This window comes from Falco rusticolus, chromosome 3 (genome assembly GCF_015220075.1).
Source record: "Falco rusticolus isolate bFalRus1 chromosome 3, bFalRus1.pri, whole genome shotgun sequence".
Taxonomy (NCBI): domain Eukaryota; kingdom Metazoa; phylum Chordata; class Aves; order Falconiformes; family Falconidae; genus Falco; species Falco rusticolus.
The window spans coordinates 95,187,190-95,204,131 of record NC_051189.1 but is presented as its reverse complement, the minus strand read 5'-3'; the positions used below and the strand labels follow the sequence as shown (position 1 = coordinate 95,204,131).

General features: G+C 42.3%; 1 protein-coding gene across 1 annotated transcript in view; it reads left to right on the top strand.

Moving 5' to 3' along the window:
- Positions 1-223: 223 nt before the first annotated feature.
- ELOVL2 (ELOVL fatty acid elongase 2) overlaps positions 224-16,942 on the top strand; it is a 46,338-nt gene continuing 29,619 nt past the window's right edge. Inside the window, exon 1 of the mRNA XM_037381203.1 lies at positions 224-307. Within this exon, the coding sequence (XP_037237100.1) occupies positions 305-307 (3 nt within the window). The 5' untranslated portion in view covers positions 224-304. The remainder of the gene's footprint in view (positions 308-16,942) is intronic.

The following is a 16,942-nucleotide window of genomic DNA, read 5'->3' as shown; positions in this document are numbered from 1 at the left end:
GCTGACGCCTGGGACAGCCTCACGCAGCCTCCTCCGCTACTGCATCCCACCCCCCGCGGAGGCTCACCACCACCTCCCCATCCTCCTCTTTGCAAGCCCCCCCAAGGAGGGGCGCGGCGGGGACCCGCAGGAGCCCAGCGCGCCTCGCCCCGGCCGCTGCCGTGGAGCCGGGAGCCATCCCTGCCGCCCCGTGGGCGGGGCCGGGGTGGAGGCGGGGCCGGGGCGGAGGCGGGGCCGTACGCGGCGCAGCGCGGCAGAGCCGGCCCGCCGATACCCTGGACAGCGCCTCGCCGCCGCCGCCGCCATGGTGAGTGCCCCCGGCCGCGCCGGCCCCGCTGCCCCCCGGCCCGATCGCGCCCCCCTCCCGGGGCCGTGCGGACGCGCCTCGCCGCGCCCCGCTCCTCCGGGCCCCCCCTTCCCCCACGGGCCAGGCTGGGGGAACACACATGCCCTCAGCCGCCCCCCCGCACCCCGCGGCGAGGGACCCGGGGTGGCGGGGGGAGCCCTGTGCAGTCCCAGCCGTGCGAGGCGGGGACGGTCCGCGGGCGGCGGGAGGCGGTGCGGGCAGCCCCGGTGCCCGCAGCTCCGCAGGAGGCTTTCGGGAGCCGGGGGGCGCCCCCAGCCCCCCGCCCTCCCCCGCTCCTAGCAGGTGCGTTTTTCTCTATTTCGAGGTGGGTTTGAGCACGTTACGTAAACGGATTATTCCCGGCCGTGTGTTAATAGAAGCTCCTGTGTTAAGTCATACAATCTGCAGCGGAACATTTTGGTTTTTTTCTGTGTAATGAATGAACAATGGAGGTTTAGATTCCAGTTTAGCATTTAAGGGAGTTAAAGTGGAACAATGCGGTCACCTATTGCATGAGTAGGACCGTTCCCCTGCAGCACACTGTGTCTTTGCAGCCATAGTAACTTCCCCAAAGGAGCTCACTCTGGTTGTAAGCAGTCGTGCACCCAGTATAACGCCAACCTTACAGACTAGGACGGTATCATACAGGTATTTTGCAGCCTTAAAGCCTGAGGTACAGCGGGGATGAATAACCTGTCCAAGCTTCTTGTGTCAGAAGCTTGGGACATGATTGACAGTAGAACCTAGTTTTCCTTTCATATGATTTAACAACAAAAATACTTTTTTTCCAATGTCTTTGCATCGTGTATAGTAAATTCTGCCTTCCTGGCATAGCAATCAATTTGGAATTTCCCCCCCGCCCCAGCAATTCAAACATGAATAATATTCAAATAGTCTTTCCATGAATTAACTTGAGTTCTCTTCCTAACAGTCACGTATCCATCTGCTGTCGGTCTGAATCTCTTTCTTTTATTTACTCTGTTTGCAATCAGCTGAGACTTAGGATGACAGAAAGGAAAAAACCCTTGTCCTGGTTTTGGCTGACTCCTTCCAGGACTGAGATGAAGTCAATTATACTGGTGCAAATCAAGGAAAAATTCATTGGTAACATATGCATTGGCAACTTAGTATTTGTACTAATGGAAATGATAGCTGACACCTACCCTTAACCTGTTATTTCTGGTTCTTAGAGCTGTTTAATTAACCTTGAAATTATTCTTGAAACAATGGGCAGCGATATCCAGTAATCGTCATTCAGACCTGGGTTTCTATTAGCAGGTTTTGCTCTTCTGTATCTCCAACAACCTTAGTGGTGAAAAGTTGCTGAGCTTTCCTAAGCCTTGTCACTTATGCATACAAGCATTTGGGGAGGGGGGAGAACAGCCAATTTGGGAAAATCCTTAAGGTGGTGTAAAGGCTGAAGGTTGCTTTGGCTCTAAAAGTTTGGAAGAGTGTCCTTGGAACATTAGCTACTGAATGTAGAACCTGAACTGATGAAAACTGTTGCGATGAGGCTAATGCAGGGTTAAAAGTTACAGCACGTTAATGTCTAAAGGGACCTGGATCTTGGGGGCAGGGGGATGCATGGACATGGGAGGACGCTGCCAAAAGTATCAGGAGTAAATGAATAACAAACATAAATTTTTGCCCCAAGTAGTGGGAGTAGTATTTTAGCACTCCCTTCTCTAGTGGCATAGAAATAAGTAGGTGTACGTTGGTAGCATCCCTTCAACTCAACTGAGAGAGTTCCCTCAGCATCCTGGAGCAAGTAATCACTATTATTTGTAGCAAGTAGCACAAGAAAACTTTTTTTTTTTGTTTTAAACTTCATTTTGCTGAAGCAGCAAACCGCAGCCTTCATCAGGCTTCAAGTGTTTCTTTGGCATCCCCACTGTATGAGGGTCACTACAGTGGGACCGTTCTTCTGTTTATGTAGTTCACTGCAGCTCTACTTGCTTCAGTGAATCTAGGTCAAATTACACTGGCTCAGGATTTGGCTGCACCCTTGAACTTTAAACCGATTATAAATTTTGATTTGTCAGTGTATTTTCCATGGGGTCAAATCCCATTTTTGACGGAGTAAGAGAGTGCATAACCTTGCACAGTGCATGGCAACTAATACTTACAACAAGACTAGGTAACACTAAGGTAAGCATAAACATGAGGACAGTGCGACGCTGTGTTTAATAAGTTCAATTATCTGTACCTCTATAATAACCCAGTTGCAGAGGGGTTATATGGACAGCAGCTGGAATATTTTTAAAATTCCCTGAGAGACTTTGATAACTGGTTATCCTGGTTTCAGCTGGGATGGAGTTAATTATCTTCTAGAAGCTAGTACGGTGCTGTGTTTTGGCTCTGATGTGAGACTTCAATTCCTCAGGCCTTGCTAGTGAAAAAGGCTGGAGGGGCACAAGGAGTTGGGAGGGGCACAGCCAGGTCAACTGACCCAAACTAGCCAAATTCCATACCATGGGATGCCATGCCTGGTATACACTGGAGGGGTTGGCGGGGGTGGGCAGGTTGTTTCTGGGGGACTGGCTGGGCATCGGTCGTGGGTGGTGAGCAGCTGCATTGTGCACCATGTGTTCCTTTCTTCCTTTCCCTCTGGATGTTATTCTTTCCCCTTCCCCTTTTCATTATCGCTGTTATTGTCATCATTGTTATTATTGTTCTTTGATTTTTATTCTGTTTCAATTATTAAATTGTTCTTATCACAACCCTTGAGTTTTACATTCCTGTCCAACTGTCCTCCCCATCCCTCTGGGTGAGGAGGGAGGGAGTGAGCGGCTGCGTGGTACTTAATTACCCACCGGGGTTAAACCACGACACTGGCGTAATCTGAAATCAATGAAGACAGACACCTAACTCTTCCAAGCATTCATAAGTGTCATGGCCGCCATATCAGGGTATGATGCTTGATGTGGTTTTGATTGTAGGACACACAGAAAGGGCCCTAGACAACAAGAAACCTTTCTTCTTTATTGGCAGTAGCCAAAATAAAATCCTGCCTCATTGTCCATCAGTATTTGTTAATCACCCTGAGCACTTCCTGAAAAAGAATATTGCAAAGACAATGTTCCAGTCCCCAAAGACTGACACACAAAGTGGAAGAGAACATTTTCTGTAGACAGAGATCAATCCAGCATAAATCCGTGACTGAGATGGGAGCCAGCGCTACAGCACCCACTGTCAACAAGACCTCTCCAGCTCTGTCAGCGTGAAAAGGTAGCAGAGCTCAGCAGCCCTGCCATCCACAACCATGGCAGCAAGCCAGGGCTGTGCCAGCTGATACAGAATTAATAAGCTATGAGAAAACATGCTTAGAAACTGCATATAGAACAGGCAAAGGGACCTAAGTACTTCCACAGAAAGTCAAGAAGACACCCTGAAGCCTTTTGCATATGATGGGATTGATTAAAAAAAAACCTTCCAGGACCTGAAGGAAGAGTCCAGTGTTTCATTTGCATAGTTAATATAGATACCCGCTTATCAAAACCTGCATGCTGTCCTTGGTGTTGATCTCTTTCACCTCTAGGAAGATCCTTTGATTCTTTAAGACAGATCATTGCATCTCCATTACAAGCAGGCTGACCTGTGAAAAGAGAGAGCCTCCTGCTGTTTATCAGGCACTTGATTGTACATTCATTTAGTTTAATAGCGTCTCTTCATTTATTAAACAAGAAAGTTAATCAGATGCAAACACTTTAAACTTGAACCTATGACTCAATTAAAAGCTGGTAAAAAACCTGCATTAGTATTTTCTTTAGGTATTAGTAAACTCCAGACTAATGCAAATATAATGAGCTGGTTTATTCCCTGATGTAAGACATCTTCAAGCGTATTCAACAAAACCCCACCAGGCAGGAATTTTGCCTGATACTTTCATGCCGTGCTATATGAGAGTTTTGTTAATCACTGCCTGTAAAACTGATTTAGAAGCTGAGGCATTGATAGATCTCATACAAATTGAGTCTGAGGTCCAATGATAAAGTAATATGTCACAAGTGCAGCCTGACTTGTAACTAAAGAAGGTAAAGAAGAAGGGAGGGAAATTAGGAGGATGAAAGTAAGCGTACGACTGGTTGTTCAGAGCCAGAAAGCTCCTGGGACGAGTCTGCCTTGTGAGGTGGAAGGTCACAAGAAGGATTGCCCAGCTGCAACCAAGAAGAAACACCTTGTGAGACTGGGGGCTGCAGCTCTGCCACGTTATAAATGCCACATTTCAAGCACATCAAATTTATCAGCCCATTTGTAAGTGGCTGGCAGCAACTGAGCTTATAAATCCATTATCTGCACACACACCCCATGGCTTGCCTTAGCATACGCTAAATACAAGGGCCACAATATCTGAGTGACTGGGTCTTTACCCACAGGGCTGCTGCACAGCTGACGAGCAGAGTTCAATATGAAATAAAGTGAATATTTATGTCTTCTGTGGGGCTTCTTATCGACCCAAGTAACAGCAAAACCACTTTAGTTTCTGAGGACTAGTTATGCTCAGATCTAAGTGGGTAAGAGGGGACAGTTTACATCTTCAATAATATGACAATTACCATTATATTGGCATTAATACTGAAAGTACTCCGATTTGATGTCAATCTAACAACAACTGAGTGATTTTTTTAAATATTAAGTTCATCTAGATGATGACTTTTAAACTGCATTGCATTTCCTCTGCCTCAGTCAAAACTGGCCATGATAAAACGGTAAAGGTCAGACATCCCAAACTGAAGGAAATCAAACTCTATGTGGCAGAAGTTTTTATGTGAAGATGTGTAATTAGAGAACCAAAAATTAAGATTGTTTTCATCGCTGTTGGGAGAAATTTTTATTTTTTCCCCTAAAAAGGACGGTTATGGAAATGAAACCAGTACTACTTCATATTCTGCGTCATTATTTGAAAACCAAACACAGCAAGTAATGGGAGTTGGAAGAAGGACTGCCAAGTTTTAAATAAATATCCTAAAACCATGCATAAGGAAGCACAACAAAACCATTCTTTCCCTGGTTCTTAAAGGCTCCCTGAAGTACGTTAGTCAGTAGTTACCATTCAGGACACTTTGCAGCTAGCAAACAGCATGTGATGCAGCAGCCTAATGGGAGGAGGATAAACTTACACAGATGAGAAGTCTACAGCTGCTTTTATTTCCCCTATGTGACAATAAGCGATGCAGTTCACAGACATTTTGTGCCATTAGGGCCTTACCACGCAGCACAGTCATTAGCATTCTTATTTGGTTTTGAGAAAAGCATCAGTCTGGGTGTTTCCATGGTATAATAGGCTTAAGAGTTTTGGGCTTTAAAATTCCAGTTTTATGTGGATTAAACTCTAGAATACCTACTGTTGGGGCTAATAGAGGAAGGGAACTAATTAGCTTGTGCACCCTGTTATCCTGTGCCAGCAGACTGTGCTCTGTTATTTGGGTTCCATACATTTTTAAGAAGGAGTGTCCCTTGAGTTCATTAGCCTGATTTAGGGTTTTAAAAGAGGTAAATTTTGACCAAAACAGGAGGAGGAGACGTAAGAGAACTTCCATGCTTTTTTTTTCTTCCTTACTAAACTTGAAAATCAACTTCCATTTCCTTCCCTCTCCTCACCCAGTCTTCTTTAATCAAGACTGAAGTCCAAAACATGAATTAGCATTTGAAATCCAGGTTTTCGCATTCAGGGATTTAAGTGAGAAATAGAAGGAAAAAAAAGTTAAGGACCAGTTAACAGAAACAAGAAGATATTTTTCTCTTTCGTTGTTGTTTTGTGTTCTTAAGTGACCCTTTGGAAAACACACATCAGATTCTGTTTATTTCTCTATATTACACATGCATTTTCACAGCCAACTTGAAGTAAAAAAATACTTTGTTTCTTGCATTTTTGCTGTGAGCATGGATAAAACCACTCCGAAAACCAAAGTGCCTTCAAACTGGCAGGGAATAAATGGTTGGCAAAGTTGATGAGGGTCATTTCCATGTCAGGGAATTGGCACATCTTTCGGTAAGGCTGCTCTGAATAGTACCATCCACACAAGCTTTCCCTCCAATTGCTGGCTGCAGCCAGCCAAGCTACTTCTATCACAGTTTAAAAGGTCAGGTGTAAGGTCGTGCAAGTTCTGCATCTGCTAGAAGTCGGTGTTTGTGGCAGAACAGTGGTTTATTATGTACAGTTTAATTTTTTCAGTACTTGTCAACAGCCTGCACAATTCCAGGGGGAAAAAACACGAAGCCTATTTTCATATTTATATGCTTGTCAATCTATTTTTCAAATCTCTTTATGTACTAAGTAATGTAATGAATTTTCACTACTGACTGGCTGCTCAGAATTACCCTCCTCCTCAAATTCAGAAGCTTGCCTAGTATGAAAAAGATCCCACGCAACGCTTATAGGAACAGCTGCATCTGCCCTCTCAGCTGTCAGGATTACTCGCCTTCCTTGAGCAGCATTTCAGTGTTACTTTGCTGTTACACCAGACGCCGTACTGTAGCTTCAAGTCTTAAGATCAGCCCTTCTTACCTAAAGGTACCTTCTCACCTTGACTAGACTTCTTTTCAAGATGCATCTTTTAATATTGGCAGAAGGCTATGCGTGAAACCAAACAAAACCTCCATCTTTTTGAGTTTATGGAAGGGAAAGAAAAATCAAAGACATCAGAAAAGAAGGATATCAAAAACCAGTTCAGATTAGCAAGGTGTTTCTAGGTCTCTTTCTTCTTCCCACCTCTTACTGCTGGTGAAAGCAGAAATGTGAGATGTCTCCCAGCCTGCCAGTATGCAGGTGGCTTGAATATCAGCAGTTATCATCACCCTCCAAATAGCAGACACCTTATTTTATATGAGTTACTCAAGAAATCCAAATCTCCTCCTACAAATGAGGTCCTTCCATTGACAAAAGTATTAGAAGACTCTGGATCCACCCTCAAAAACACCTTTGGAAATCTTGCCTCTTCAATTTCTGAAGCTACTGGCTTTACCTGGAAGCTTGATGATTAAGAGCTGTGAGAAGGTAGCACTGAATCAGTCCATCCCCAAAACCAGACAACCCAAGTATATCATGTCTCTAGTTTTATGGCATTCTTTTTGATTTTCAGAGCTCTCTTTTTCTGGCAGAAGGTTAGTTATAGATCCTCCCTAAGATTTCCCTTCCCCCACCCCTGGTATGTGTCAAAAGCATCACAGGATATTCCAGTTCCCCTTTGAAAGCTGAGATACAGCTTGTGATTTCTTGGCGATGGAACACATTTGAAACTTGGCTCAAAAACAGGCAATTTGTGCAAGGAAATGGGAAAGGCACTATTTAGCTTTATGCCTCTGCAAAATACTAGTAGCTGCCCGTTTCAAAGAAAAGTGATATTGAGAATCTTTTTGGTTTCAACGCAGTTACTTCTTTCTCACTGCTGGAGACTTTGTAAGCCAGCATTTCAATAGTATCTGCAAAAAAATTTGAAAGATAAAAGACTAACTAGATGACAGTTATTTTGCTTACAATAACTAAAAGAAAAACTCAAAATATCCCCCACAGCCTCCCCTGGAGGGAAAAGCACCATTTTTTCCCCTTTTACATTTACTAGATTATCAGCATAATTTTATTTCAAATTGGGTATCACTGAAATGTCCCCTCAGGACTACATTTAATATACTTTTTTTCCCCAAAATAATTTATTTTTCATCAAGTAGGAAGTCATTTCCTTCTTTTTGCTAGACACCTTTGGGAGATGGCAGAATTCAGATCAGAAAGTGTTTTGATGGAAAGGTGCAAAGTTAAAAGCCAAGCCAGAGAACAATGTCACAAAGAACAATGTCACACAGCACCATCCTATTTTGCCTCCAGGTGTGTTTTGATGAGTTTAAAGGAGTGTAAGTATTTCAACATTCTGGCTCATTAAACCTTGGGTCTTGCTGAAACGCAGCACACGTGCTTGCAAGCGCTTAAAAATACTCATCAACTCCTGAACACTCAGAAAGATGAGAAACACCCTGATCAGCTGAAAACAAGGAACTCATGCCAGTCCCCTGGTCTTCAGGAAATCTAGGGGTTCATGTGATTTCGTGTTTCTTTTACAAAGGCATCCCCCACCCCTCAGTGCTCCTTCTGCAAATGGAAGCAGCATTGATAAGACATTGATGCAAATCTGATTCTCAGCAGTTCTCATTGAATGCAATAAAGTGTTTTTTTAAGTGAAAAGGATACAATATTGCTGAAATAAGGATGTCATGTAAATTAACAGTACTGAGCTAAATAACAAAGTACTCACTGCAACATGGGCATATGTGTTGCAGAAAGCAAAGTGAGATCGTTAACTGCTTATGACACTTCATTCATCAATCCAGAATTCAAAGAGGTTTGAGAATTTGCTACCAGAAATAATCTTGCACTTGCCTCAACAAGCCAGTTTGGGATCTATTTTGATTAACATCCAGTCAATCAGACCTTCAGGTTAATACTGCAGGTAACTGAGTCTAAATTACAAAGGACAAATGTGCATAGTCAGAATGAAGGAAGCATTCAATTAAATTAGAGTCCTCAAATAACACAGTGCTTATACCTAGCTGGGAAAAGTACTGAAGGGCATCCTCAGACATCACCTCCTAGTTTCTTGCTTAGCATCTTCCTAAAAGAAATAATTTCAAACAGATGGATTTTCTTTAAAACCAGTAATACTTGCAAACCTTATATTTTACTTGCTTACTTAACTGTCACGGCTATCACACATTTGCTCCCTTACATTTACAGATCACCCAGACTCAAAGAGAGATGTTTATTTCTTACTATAGTCTGTTTTCCAGGGGAAAGTCATCTGTTGCTGCTTTTTTTCAGTAACACCTTAATTCTCTATGATATTTAATAACTGGATTTACCATCATGACCTTTGCCACATCTGTCAGACGACACATTTTGCTGGCAAATAGTTATTGTGTCTGGTCTTTTTTGATAGAAGCTTCCCATTTTATCTGTCTTTAAGGATATCAGTAGTGATACTTAAATCAGCTACAGGTGCCATCAATGCTACTTCTAACTTGTCCTGTAAAGTAAAATATATTTATTACATTTACTTGTAAGAAATTGTCATCTCTCCATATCTATTCCCAACAACACACATTGAGTGCAAAGTACTTCTTCTTTGAAAGAGTAGTAAAACTAAAGAGACTTGGAGCATCTGCTTCATTTGTTGGAAAGCTGAGCTCATAAGGATGCTCATTTTCTGGAAAGCGGTACTTGATCGGTGCCTGTGATGTATATCAGGTCTCAGACAGCTCAAGCTGACCTTGCCAGCAACTGTTTTCCTCCTGTCCGATATCTGTCCACTACAGGGCAGCGCTGAACCTTATCAATACTTAACCACCAAGGGAACCAATATTTTTCCATGTGATCTCCAGCTTTATAATGGCTGCTTGCTCAAAGAATCCATTAATAATTAAATCCAGATGGGTGTGTCGGTCACCGTGGCACAGCGGTCTCGTGTAGATGTTATGTCACATGGAAATTCCCAGCTTCGATGACACTTGATGTTACAGGTCAGCTTAGGCTGATCCTATCAGATGATCTCCCGGAATGATGAAGAAAGCTGTGTGAAAAGCCTCTGCTCAGAAAGCCGATCTTCTAATACTGGACATAATCAGAAAGACACAAAATGTATTGCAAGGCCAGCATACCCACTGAAGCACTGAATATCTTCTAGTCATGCTTTCTTTCCATAATATTAGATATCATGACATGCCCATCCTTTAGAATTTTTCTGGCTTTACTTCCCTTCTTTAAATCAGCAGTTACTTGTAAATGATACCTAGCACTAAACAATAAATTAGAAGACAAATGTCTATTAAAACTCATAAGCTTGACATTTGTTTGATTTTAAGTTTAATGTACAAGTATCAGATTTTATAAGCAAATATTTTGACCTAAAACCTCAGGTTTCTTTCCCAGAGTGAATTATACTTGTAATGACCCCATCAAAAAGCTTTCTGTACTGAGTTTGGTACCTGCCTTCACTAGACAGCAGCCAGGCTGCTTTGGACGTGGGTGATGACCTCAAAGTGAAATTGAAAGGCTTTGCATGTGTTGGAAGATTAAGGCTGAAACCTTAGAGGCTGGGATCTGGATTCTCTAATCCATTGCAGCATGCTACAAACACTTCCTCCCCTTCCATTTTTTTCTGCCTCTTTTTTCCACTTGCATCCCTATAAATAGGTCAGGAAAGGGTCTCTGTGTTTGAGCAGTGGCTACAAGGAATGGTGTAGCAAATGCCTGCAAACCAAGAAACCCCCATTTCTCTAATGGGCAAATAAACACAACAGGATTTCCTTCACCCAGACCAGAAGAACAAGAACAAATCTTAAACTGAGTGCTGTTACTTTTTAAGGCTGTGGCTAAAGCAGGCTACAACGTGACCTATCTCACCAGCCTCTGAATGGAGAGCAATGGAAAGAAAACACGTGCACACGTATGATGACCTGCAGCACTGAGCTACTTTGACAGATTCCTTCATTTTGGAAAGAAATTAAAATACGAGGGCTCCATCCCTGACAGTGGGACCGTTACACCTCTGTGGAGCTCTGCCAGTCTATTCAGCTGACAGCACAGGATTTACCCATACCTGTTGGGTCACAATTATGCAATGAACATGCCCCCTTATCAATCTGCTTTTTCCAGGTCCACTCCTGGGTGGCAAGGGAATGGGAATATGTCTTGGTTTATACCTCATATAATTCAATAACTTGAGCAGGTTGCACAGGGTAGAATCTCAGGCTAGATCTTGACACATTGTGCCTTTGGGAAGGAAGCTAGCCTGGTTCGACTAAATGTTTATAAGCACAATTTTTCACAAAGGAAATCCAGCTGGGCAGAGTTCATCTCAGTAACTTTACATAAGGATTAAAAAAGACATTCAGGAGAGGGTTTGGGAAAGAAAGCAAACACATAAGCATTATTATACATGTGTTTCTGTGGGGTTTAATCCTTTTTCCTTTGTTCCTTTGTGGGTTTTCTGACTTTACAGAGGTCAGTAATGCTCTTAACTTACAGATATTCCTTTTAAATATAATTCTAGTTTTACTGTGCCAATGCAGAACTTGAAAGTATGACTGTAACCTCTAGAGCACGTGGATTTATGAAAATAAGAACTTAGTGTTTTCCCTCGGTAAAAACATGGGACAGAGGGAGCTTGACCTGGGGGATCTATACAAAAGAAGTTACTACAAAAACCCAACCAAGGATGTGAACATCTGCCTGCTCTAGTTCCAGCTGTGCCAGCAGGTGAGATCACCACTCCCAGCCACACAGCACCATCCCTTTACTGCAGGTCACCGTCCTGCAGAGTTCATGTGAGGAGCGATGCCGAACATCTTTTAAGAACTCCTGTTCGGGTAGTTTCAATTAACCAGAGTCACTTCATCTGAAATATGTAAGAGCTGTACAACCAGCACAGCCGAGAGGTCTGCAGCGGCGTTCCCAGCCCAAAGGATGCGCAGCTGAGAAGCCGGTGGTGGGAACCCAGCTCTCCAGCCAGCACAGTGATGCTCACAGCACCCAAAATGCAGCAGCTCTCTAGCTCTGATTTGGTTTTTATTTGTGCCTACAAGAGGTTCAGTGCAGTTTAATAACTGCATCGACTTGACATAGTTTTGCTCACGGGGATAAAAGTATGTTCAGGAGCATTATTTTTTCTGAAAAGCTAAGGTATCCTATACTATAATTGTCTATTTGCTTACAGGTGTTTTTATACTTAAAACATTCTCCTGTACACATTCAGTAGCTACAGCAATTTTAAGATACTTCAGGAGCATGAAATTAATAGTAATGAACTTCCAAATTTCATAATACATTGACTATAAATACAGTACACAGTTAAGTGATGCAAACAAAATGTGCTGCATTTCATTCCTTTTATGTACGGTACCTTTAGCATTATATATATTAGAAGCCCATGTCATCTCTTATGTCCTGACTAGGTGAATTTGTTGTTGTTTTGAAACAGGTATTAATTAAATTTACATATAAAGCTGTCCATTTTTCCAACAGCTCTCAGAGTCTTTCTTGTTTCGTTGTGTCCTTCACAGGCTGTATTCAACTGTCTGACACTGTTGTCCCTGGCAAAAGTGTGTCTATAAGAGGAATTAGCATTGCAGGAAAAAGTCTTAATTCAGCAATTGCTTAGTTAATATTTTACAAGTCAAGTTTCTGATTTACAGTTTTCTGCAGGGCTGCTCACAGTGGCCTGTCAAAGAGCATAAGATAGAAAGAAAAACCCTAAGGCTTTATTTTAATTTTTAAATGTTTATATTTTCATGTATTTTAAAGATAAAACCACGCAGCCCTACTTTGACAACTGCCCAGAGGAACCAGAAACACTACTCACACAGGTTTTCAAATACTCCTGCCTCACCCCCGCCCCAGCAGGCAAGTACCGCACAGCAGTAACACCAGCTGTTTAACAAATTTGGGCAAAACCATCCAGTCAGGGAACACATTTTAGAAAATCCATTTCAGCCCTCCCTGGCTGTAACGGGAGGGGCAGGCAGTCCCTCACACGTTAATCCCCAGCACAGGGACACACTGTTATGTTGCAGACATCTGGGATGGCAACCAAGAAACCTGCTTCTTCAGCATAGAGTGCCCTTTGTCTCACTGCGCTGCCAGGGTTGTGGGAAAGCCAGAGCTCTTGCTTTTGGGTTGATTTTTTTATTATTTTATTATTTTTTTTAAGGCTCATTGTCCAACAAGCCATGAGATCCTGTGCCGAGGCTTAGGATCCTCTATTCATCTTCGATCTTGCAGTTTGTTACAGCAGAAAATGAAGGGATTTTCACAGTACTGGAAAGGAGGTGTTGTCTGTCTCTATCACTTTCACCAGAAAAACATGCAAATGTGTACAGCAAGTACAGTATAAAGCCCTACATACATTACACTAACTCATGAAATCATCTTCTCAGCAGTGAGAAAATCTGTCTGCAAAGAGTGAGGAAAACAAAAGTATCAAGATATGGAATACTGAGAGGACTGAGCTGCCTTACAAACTTGTCACTGTAATTCTCCTCTGCCACTTCATTTGCTCCCTGTCCCCATCTCATTTATCCTCTGCATGGGTCTGCATTCAGGATTCAAGCTTTTTGCTACATTTTGCTGTGTAATTGCATACATGTCATATGTCGGGCAGATGCTGTATACCCAAGCACATCTTTGGAGAATATTCTGTCCCAAAACCAAATCATCTGGTAAATCCAAAGTCTTAAAAGGGTAATTACCCTCCCTTGCTCTGGTAGAATTATTTTCCTGTGCTTTTCAGGGTGCAGCTGGCTGTCTTGCTCTTATATGACAAGAAGCAACACGCTGCTGCTTCATTACATATTCTGGTTAGGCATGCTTTAGCAAGCTAGTTGTTTGGAAGCAGGTGTGTTAAGCTGTGCAAGCTTTCAGATAGCTGACATAAAATTATTTCTGATACTGATCTGTCTTTCCAACACCTTGTAAAGTCAATGAGAGCTGAACAGACCATTAAGGAAGCAAGCGTAACGGAACGAACCTCTCAAAATCAACCAACCAACCCACTCACTGGGGTTCTCTGCTTGTAACTTGGATTGTTCTTGCTCCAAAGGAAACTTTCTCTTATTCAAGCCAGGACCAGTTCCCAAGAATTGTTGCTTTGCCTGAGAAAGTGATTTATTCACTCAGACTATTGGAAAAAGGCAGATTTTTTTTTTCCTCTGCCCCTTCATTTTTGACTGATTTCCTCTTCGTTTATTCCCTCACAGTCATACAGTCTCATCACATCATCACTGATGGTAATTATGCTCCATCTCAGGTCATACCGTCATTTTAAATCTGATTGTTAGAGCAAATGAAAAATGAGGTCAATGATTGCTACCATTTTCTTGGGAACTGACAGGCCACATCTGAGGTCTCCCTAGAGAAATCTTCTTTAATTACAAGTTAAGCTGATGTTCCCCTGTGTAGCAAGTAGAATTGAGCAGGATTACTTTTAAAAGGATTGCACTGATCTGCTTTGGTGACAGTTTCATTTTGAAATTCTGATAACAGGCAAGAGGATGGATTATAAAGATACGGTTCTGGGGAGTGTACATGACTGACACATACTGCAAATTGGGCCACAGCAGCCACCCTGCCTTTTCTGCTCTTTTATTAAGGCCAGAACAACTTCTATTTCGAGCAGTGCAATACCCATGTATTATTATAGCAATTACTTAATATAATTGTAAAGAACAAAGGGAAAAAAAATTGGAATTGTAGAAGTGAGATCCTGCAAGCAGCGATTCCAGAAAGGGAATTTTTCATCCTAGAGAAAATGTGACACACAACCTTTCATAAGATAAAACAAAGAAAAACGTGTAATATGCTGAATGCTTTCAAGTATTTAAATTATTAATCAATTTTGAGAAACCAAGTAAATATTAATGGGTTCTTAAATCACTTTTATTCCAACCCATGCAATTGTAGCACAGAAACCTTCCAAATGCCTTTTCCTCGTACTTAAAAAACCCACAAAAACAGCTGATCAATTTTGCAAAAGCAATTTATCTCATAATGATATATGATCTGACAGTAGTGTGGCTGGTGAAATAAGACTTACTTTATTTTATCTGAGAAATCAGTATTTTCTGTGAATCCTAGCAGGTTGCATAGTCCAGAAACAAAGAATGATGTCTGAAATAGCTCACATTAAATGTTTTCATGAAAATTGTTCTGCCTTTTAGATCTTATTCACCTTTGGTGCTGATGATGCTTCAACCTGATTTGAGTCCTGACAGAAGCCATAAATCAGATATTCCTCCACCTAGGTCCTTATTCCCATGTGTGGGATGAGTGCATAGCACTGAGCAGTGCTGCAAAACAAAGTGAAGAGACACCTCCTGTTAAATAAAACTAAAAGTCCTAAAGTAGAAGGACCCTAAACATTAGTGCCATCTCTCCAGAAGTGAAAAGCCTGGAGCACGTTGGCTCCTTCGCTACGAACAGCTCAGACTTCTTTTTCCTACAGGAGCACACCAACCATCAACCGATAATTGATAAAACTTGAGAGAAGAGCATTTCTCTGGAGTGTCCTGGATGTAAAGCCCTGTCATGCAGGACTGAGGTGCTCACAAAGCAACCCCCAAAGCCAGGCAATCCGGTTTCAGGAGTTTTACACCAAGCTGAAGTGCCACGCAACTCGACAAATACAACTGCACTAAAGCAATACGTGCTGGGGTTTGGGTTTTCTACATGTACTCTTAAAAATTTAGCAGTGCAAGGCAGAACTTGTTATTCTGCTTCACTACAGCTAGAACCTAGGGTTTTCAGAAAGACACAAGAACTATGACAGTGTGTGAAGCCTTATAGTATCAAGAGTTAAAGCCCAAGGGGTTTGGAAGGGGAAAAAAAATGGGTATCTTTTGAGAACGAACAGACACACACAAAGCTTTTACAATTCAGAATCAGTAGTATCATAGTGTCACTGAAGGTACTGTGCAGGGTGCCTCTGGAATACAGCAATATCCCCAAAAAAATGCAAAAAAACACCAGTGGGGGGGAAAAAAAAAGGAGAGGTTCCTTATTTTCAAACATTAACAGGCACAAATGCTGCCGTCTGGACTGGAGCAAGGAATATATTCTGAATCCTCTTCATTGGTGTCACAGAGAGATTCCTGTTCTTTTTAAGATTTTTCTACAAGCCAAGGCCTAATGAGGACAGCTTGCAGTAAGGGTAATTGATGAACAAAATACTAACCAGTTTAGCTTCTTTTTTTGTATTTTATTTTTTATTTTTAAACTGACTGTAACTGTAGGAAGGAAGCAGCAGCTTAAGCAATGCATTTGTTTCTAGAGGTAAAGCAGAACGACTTTGAAAATAAAAATGCAGCAAACCACTAATATTAAAGTCAAAGCAAACCAAGACAAAAAAACCCAACAGGCTAGCATTTACTCTTTGAAGTGCTGTTTTTCTGGATTCCTTTTCAAAACTGCAGTTTACATCTGACACGTACCAGCATCTTGACACTAGATTTTTGCTTGGTTGAAGCTCATGTGCTAGGAAACTGCTGAACCTTACAAAATGCTGGCAAAGCAGGGACAGATGTGAAGGGAGAACCAGAGGCTGCACAGGGTTGTTTGTTGGCCATATTCCTTCAATCATCAAACTTCTTTTTCAGGGTGCATACACTCCAAATTTAGGACCCTGCTGCCACGTGATGCTGGAGGCTCCTAAATTCTCTGGGTGTTCACGTCTCCAGTAGTAAGAGCATCTGCATTTCTGCATATATCTATACCGGCCTCAGCCTCTAACGCCCCGGAGCATTCTCGAGCCATGCCTTCCCTGCCCTCCCTCCCCTGTGGGACATGGTTTGCCTAGCCTTGGGTTTGAGATTGCCACATACAGACCAAAACTGTGCCCTCATGGATGCCACCAGGCCCACTACCTTACCACTCCTGTTAATTCAGTACATACAGCCCTCACCTGTTCTAGGGGACACCAAGTGTCAAACCACTCTTCTACCTGACTTGAACTTGTATCTCACATCTTTTTATGACCTCCTTAACTGCTTGGGCTGGCACATCCCCCCCAGATTTTTAAGCACAGTCAGTCATCACCAGCATCAAAGAAAGAGGAAAAA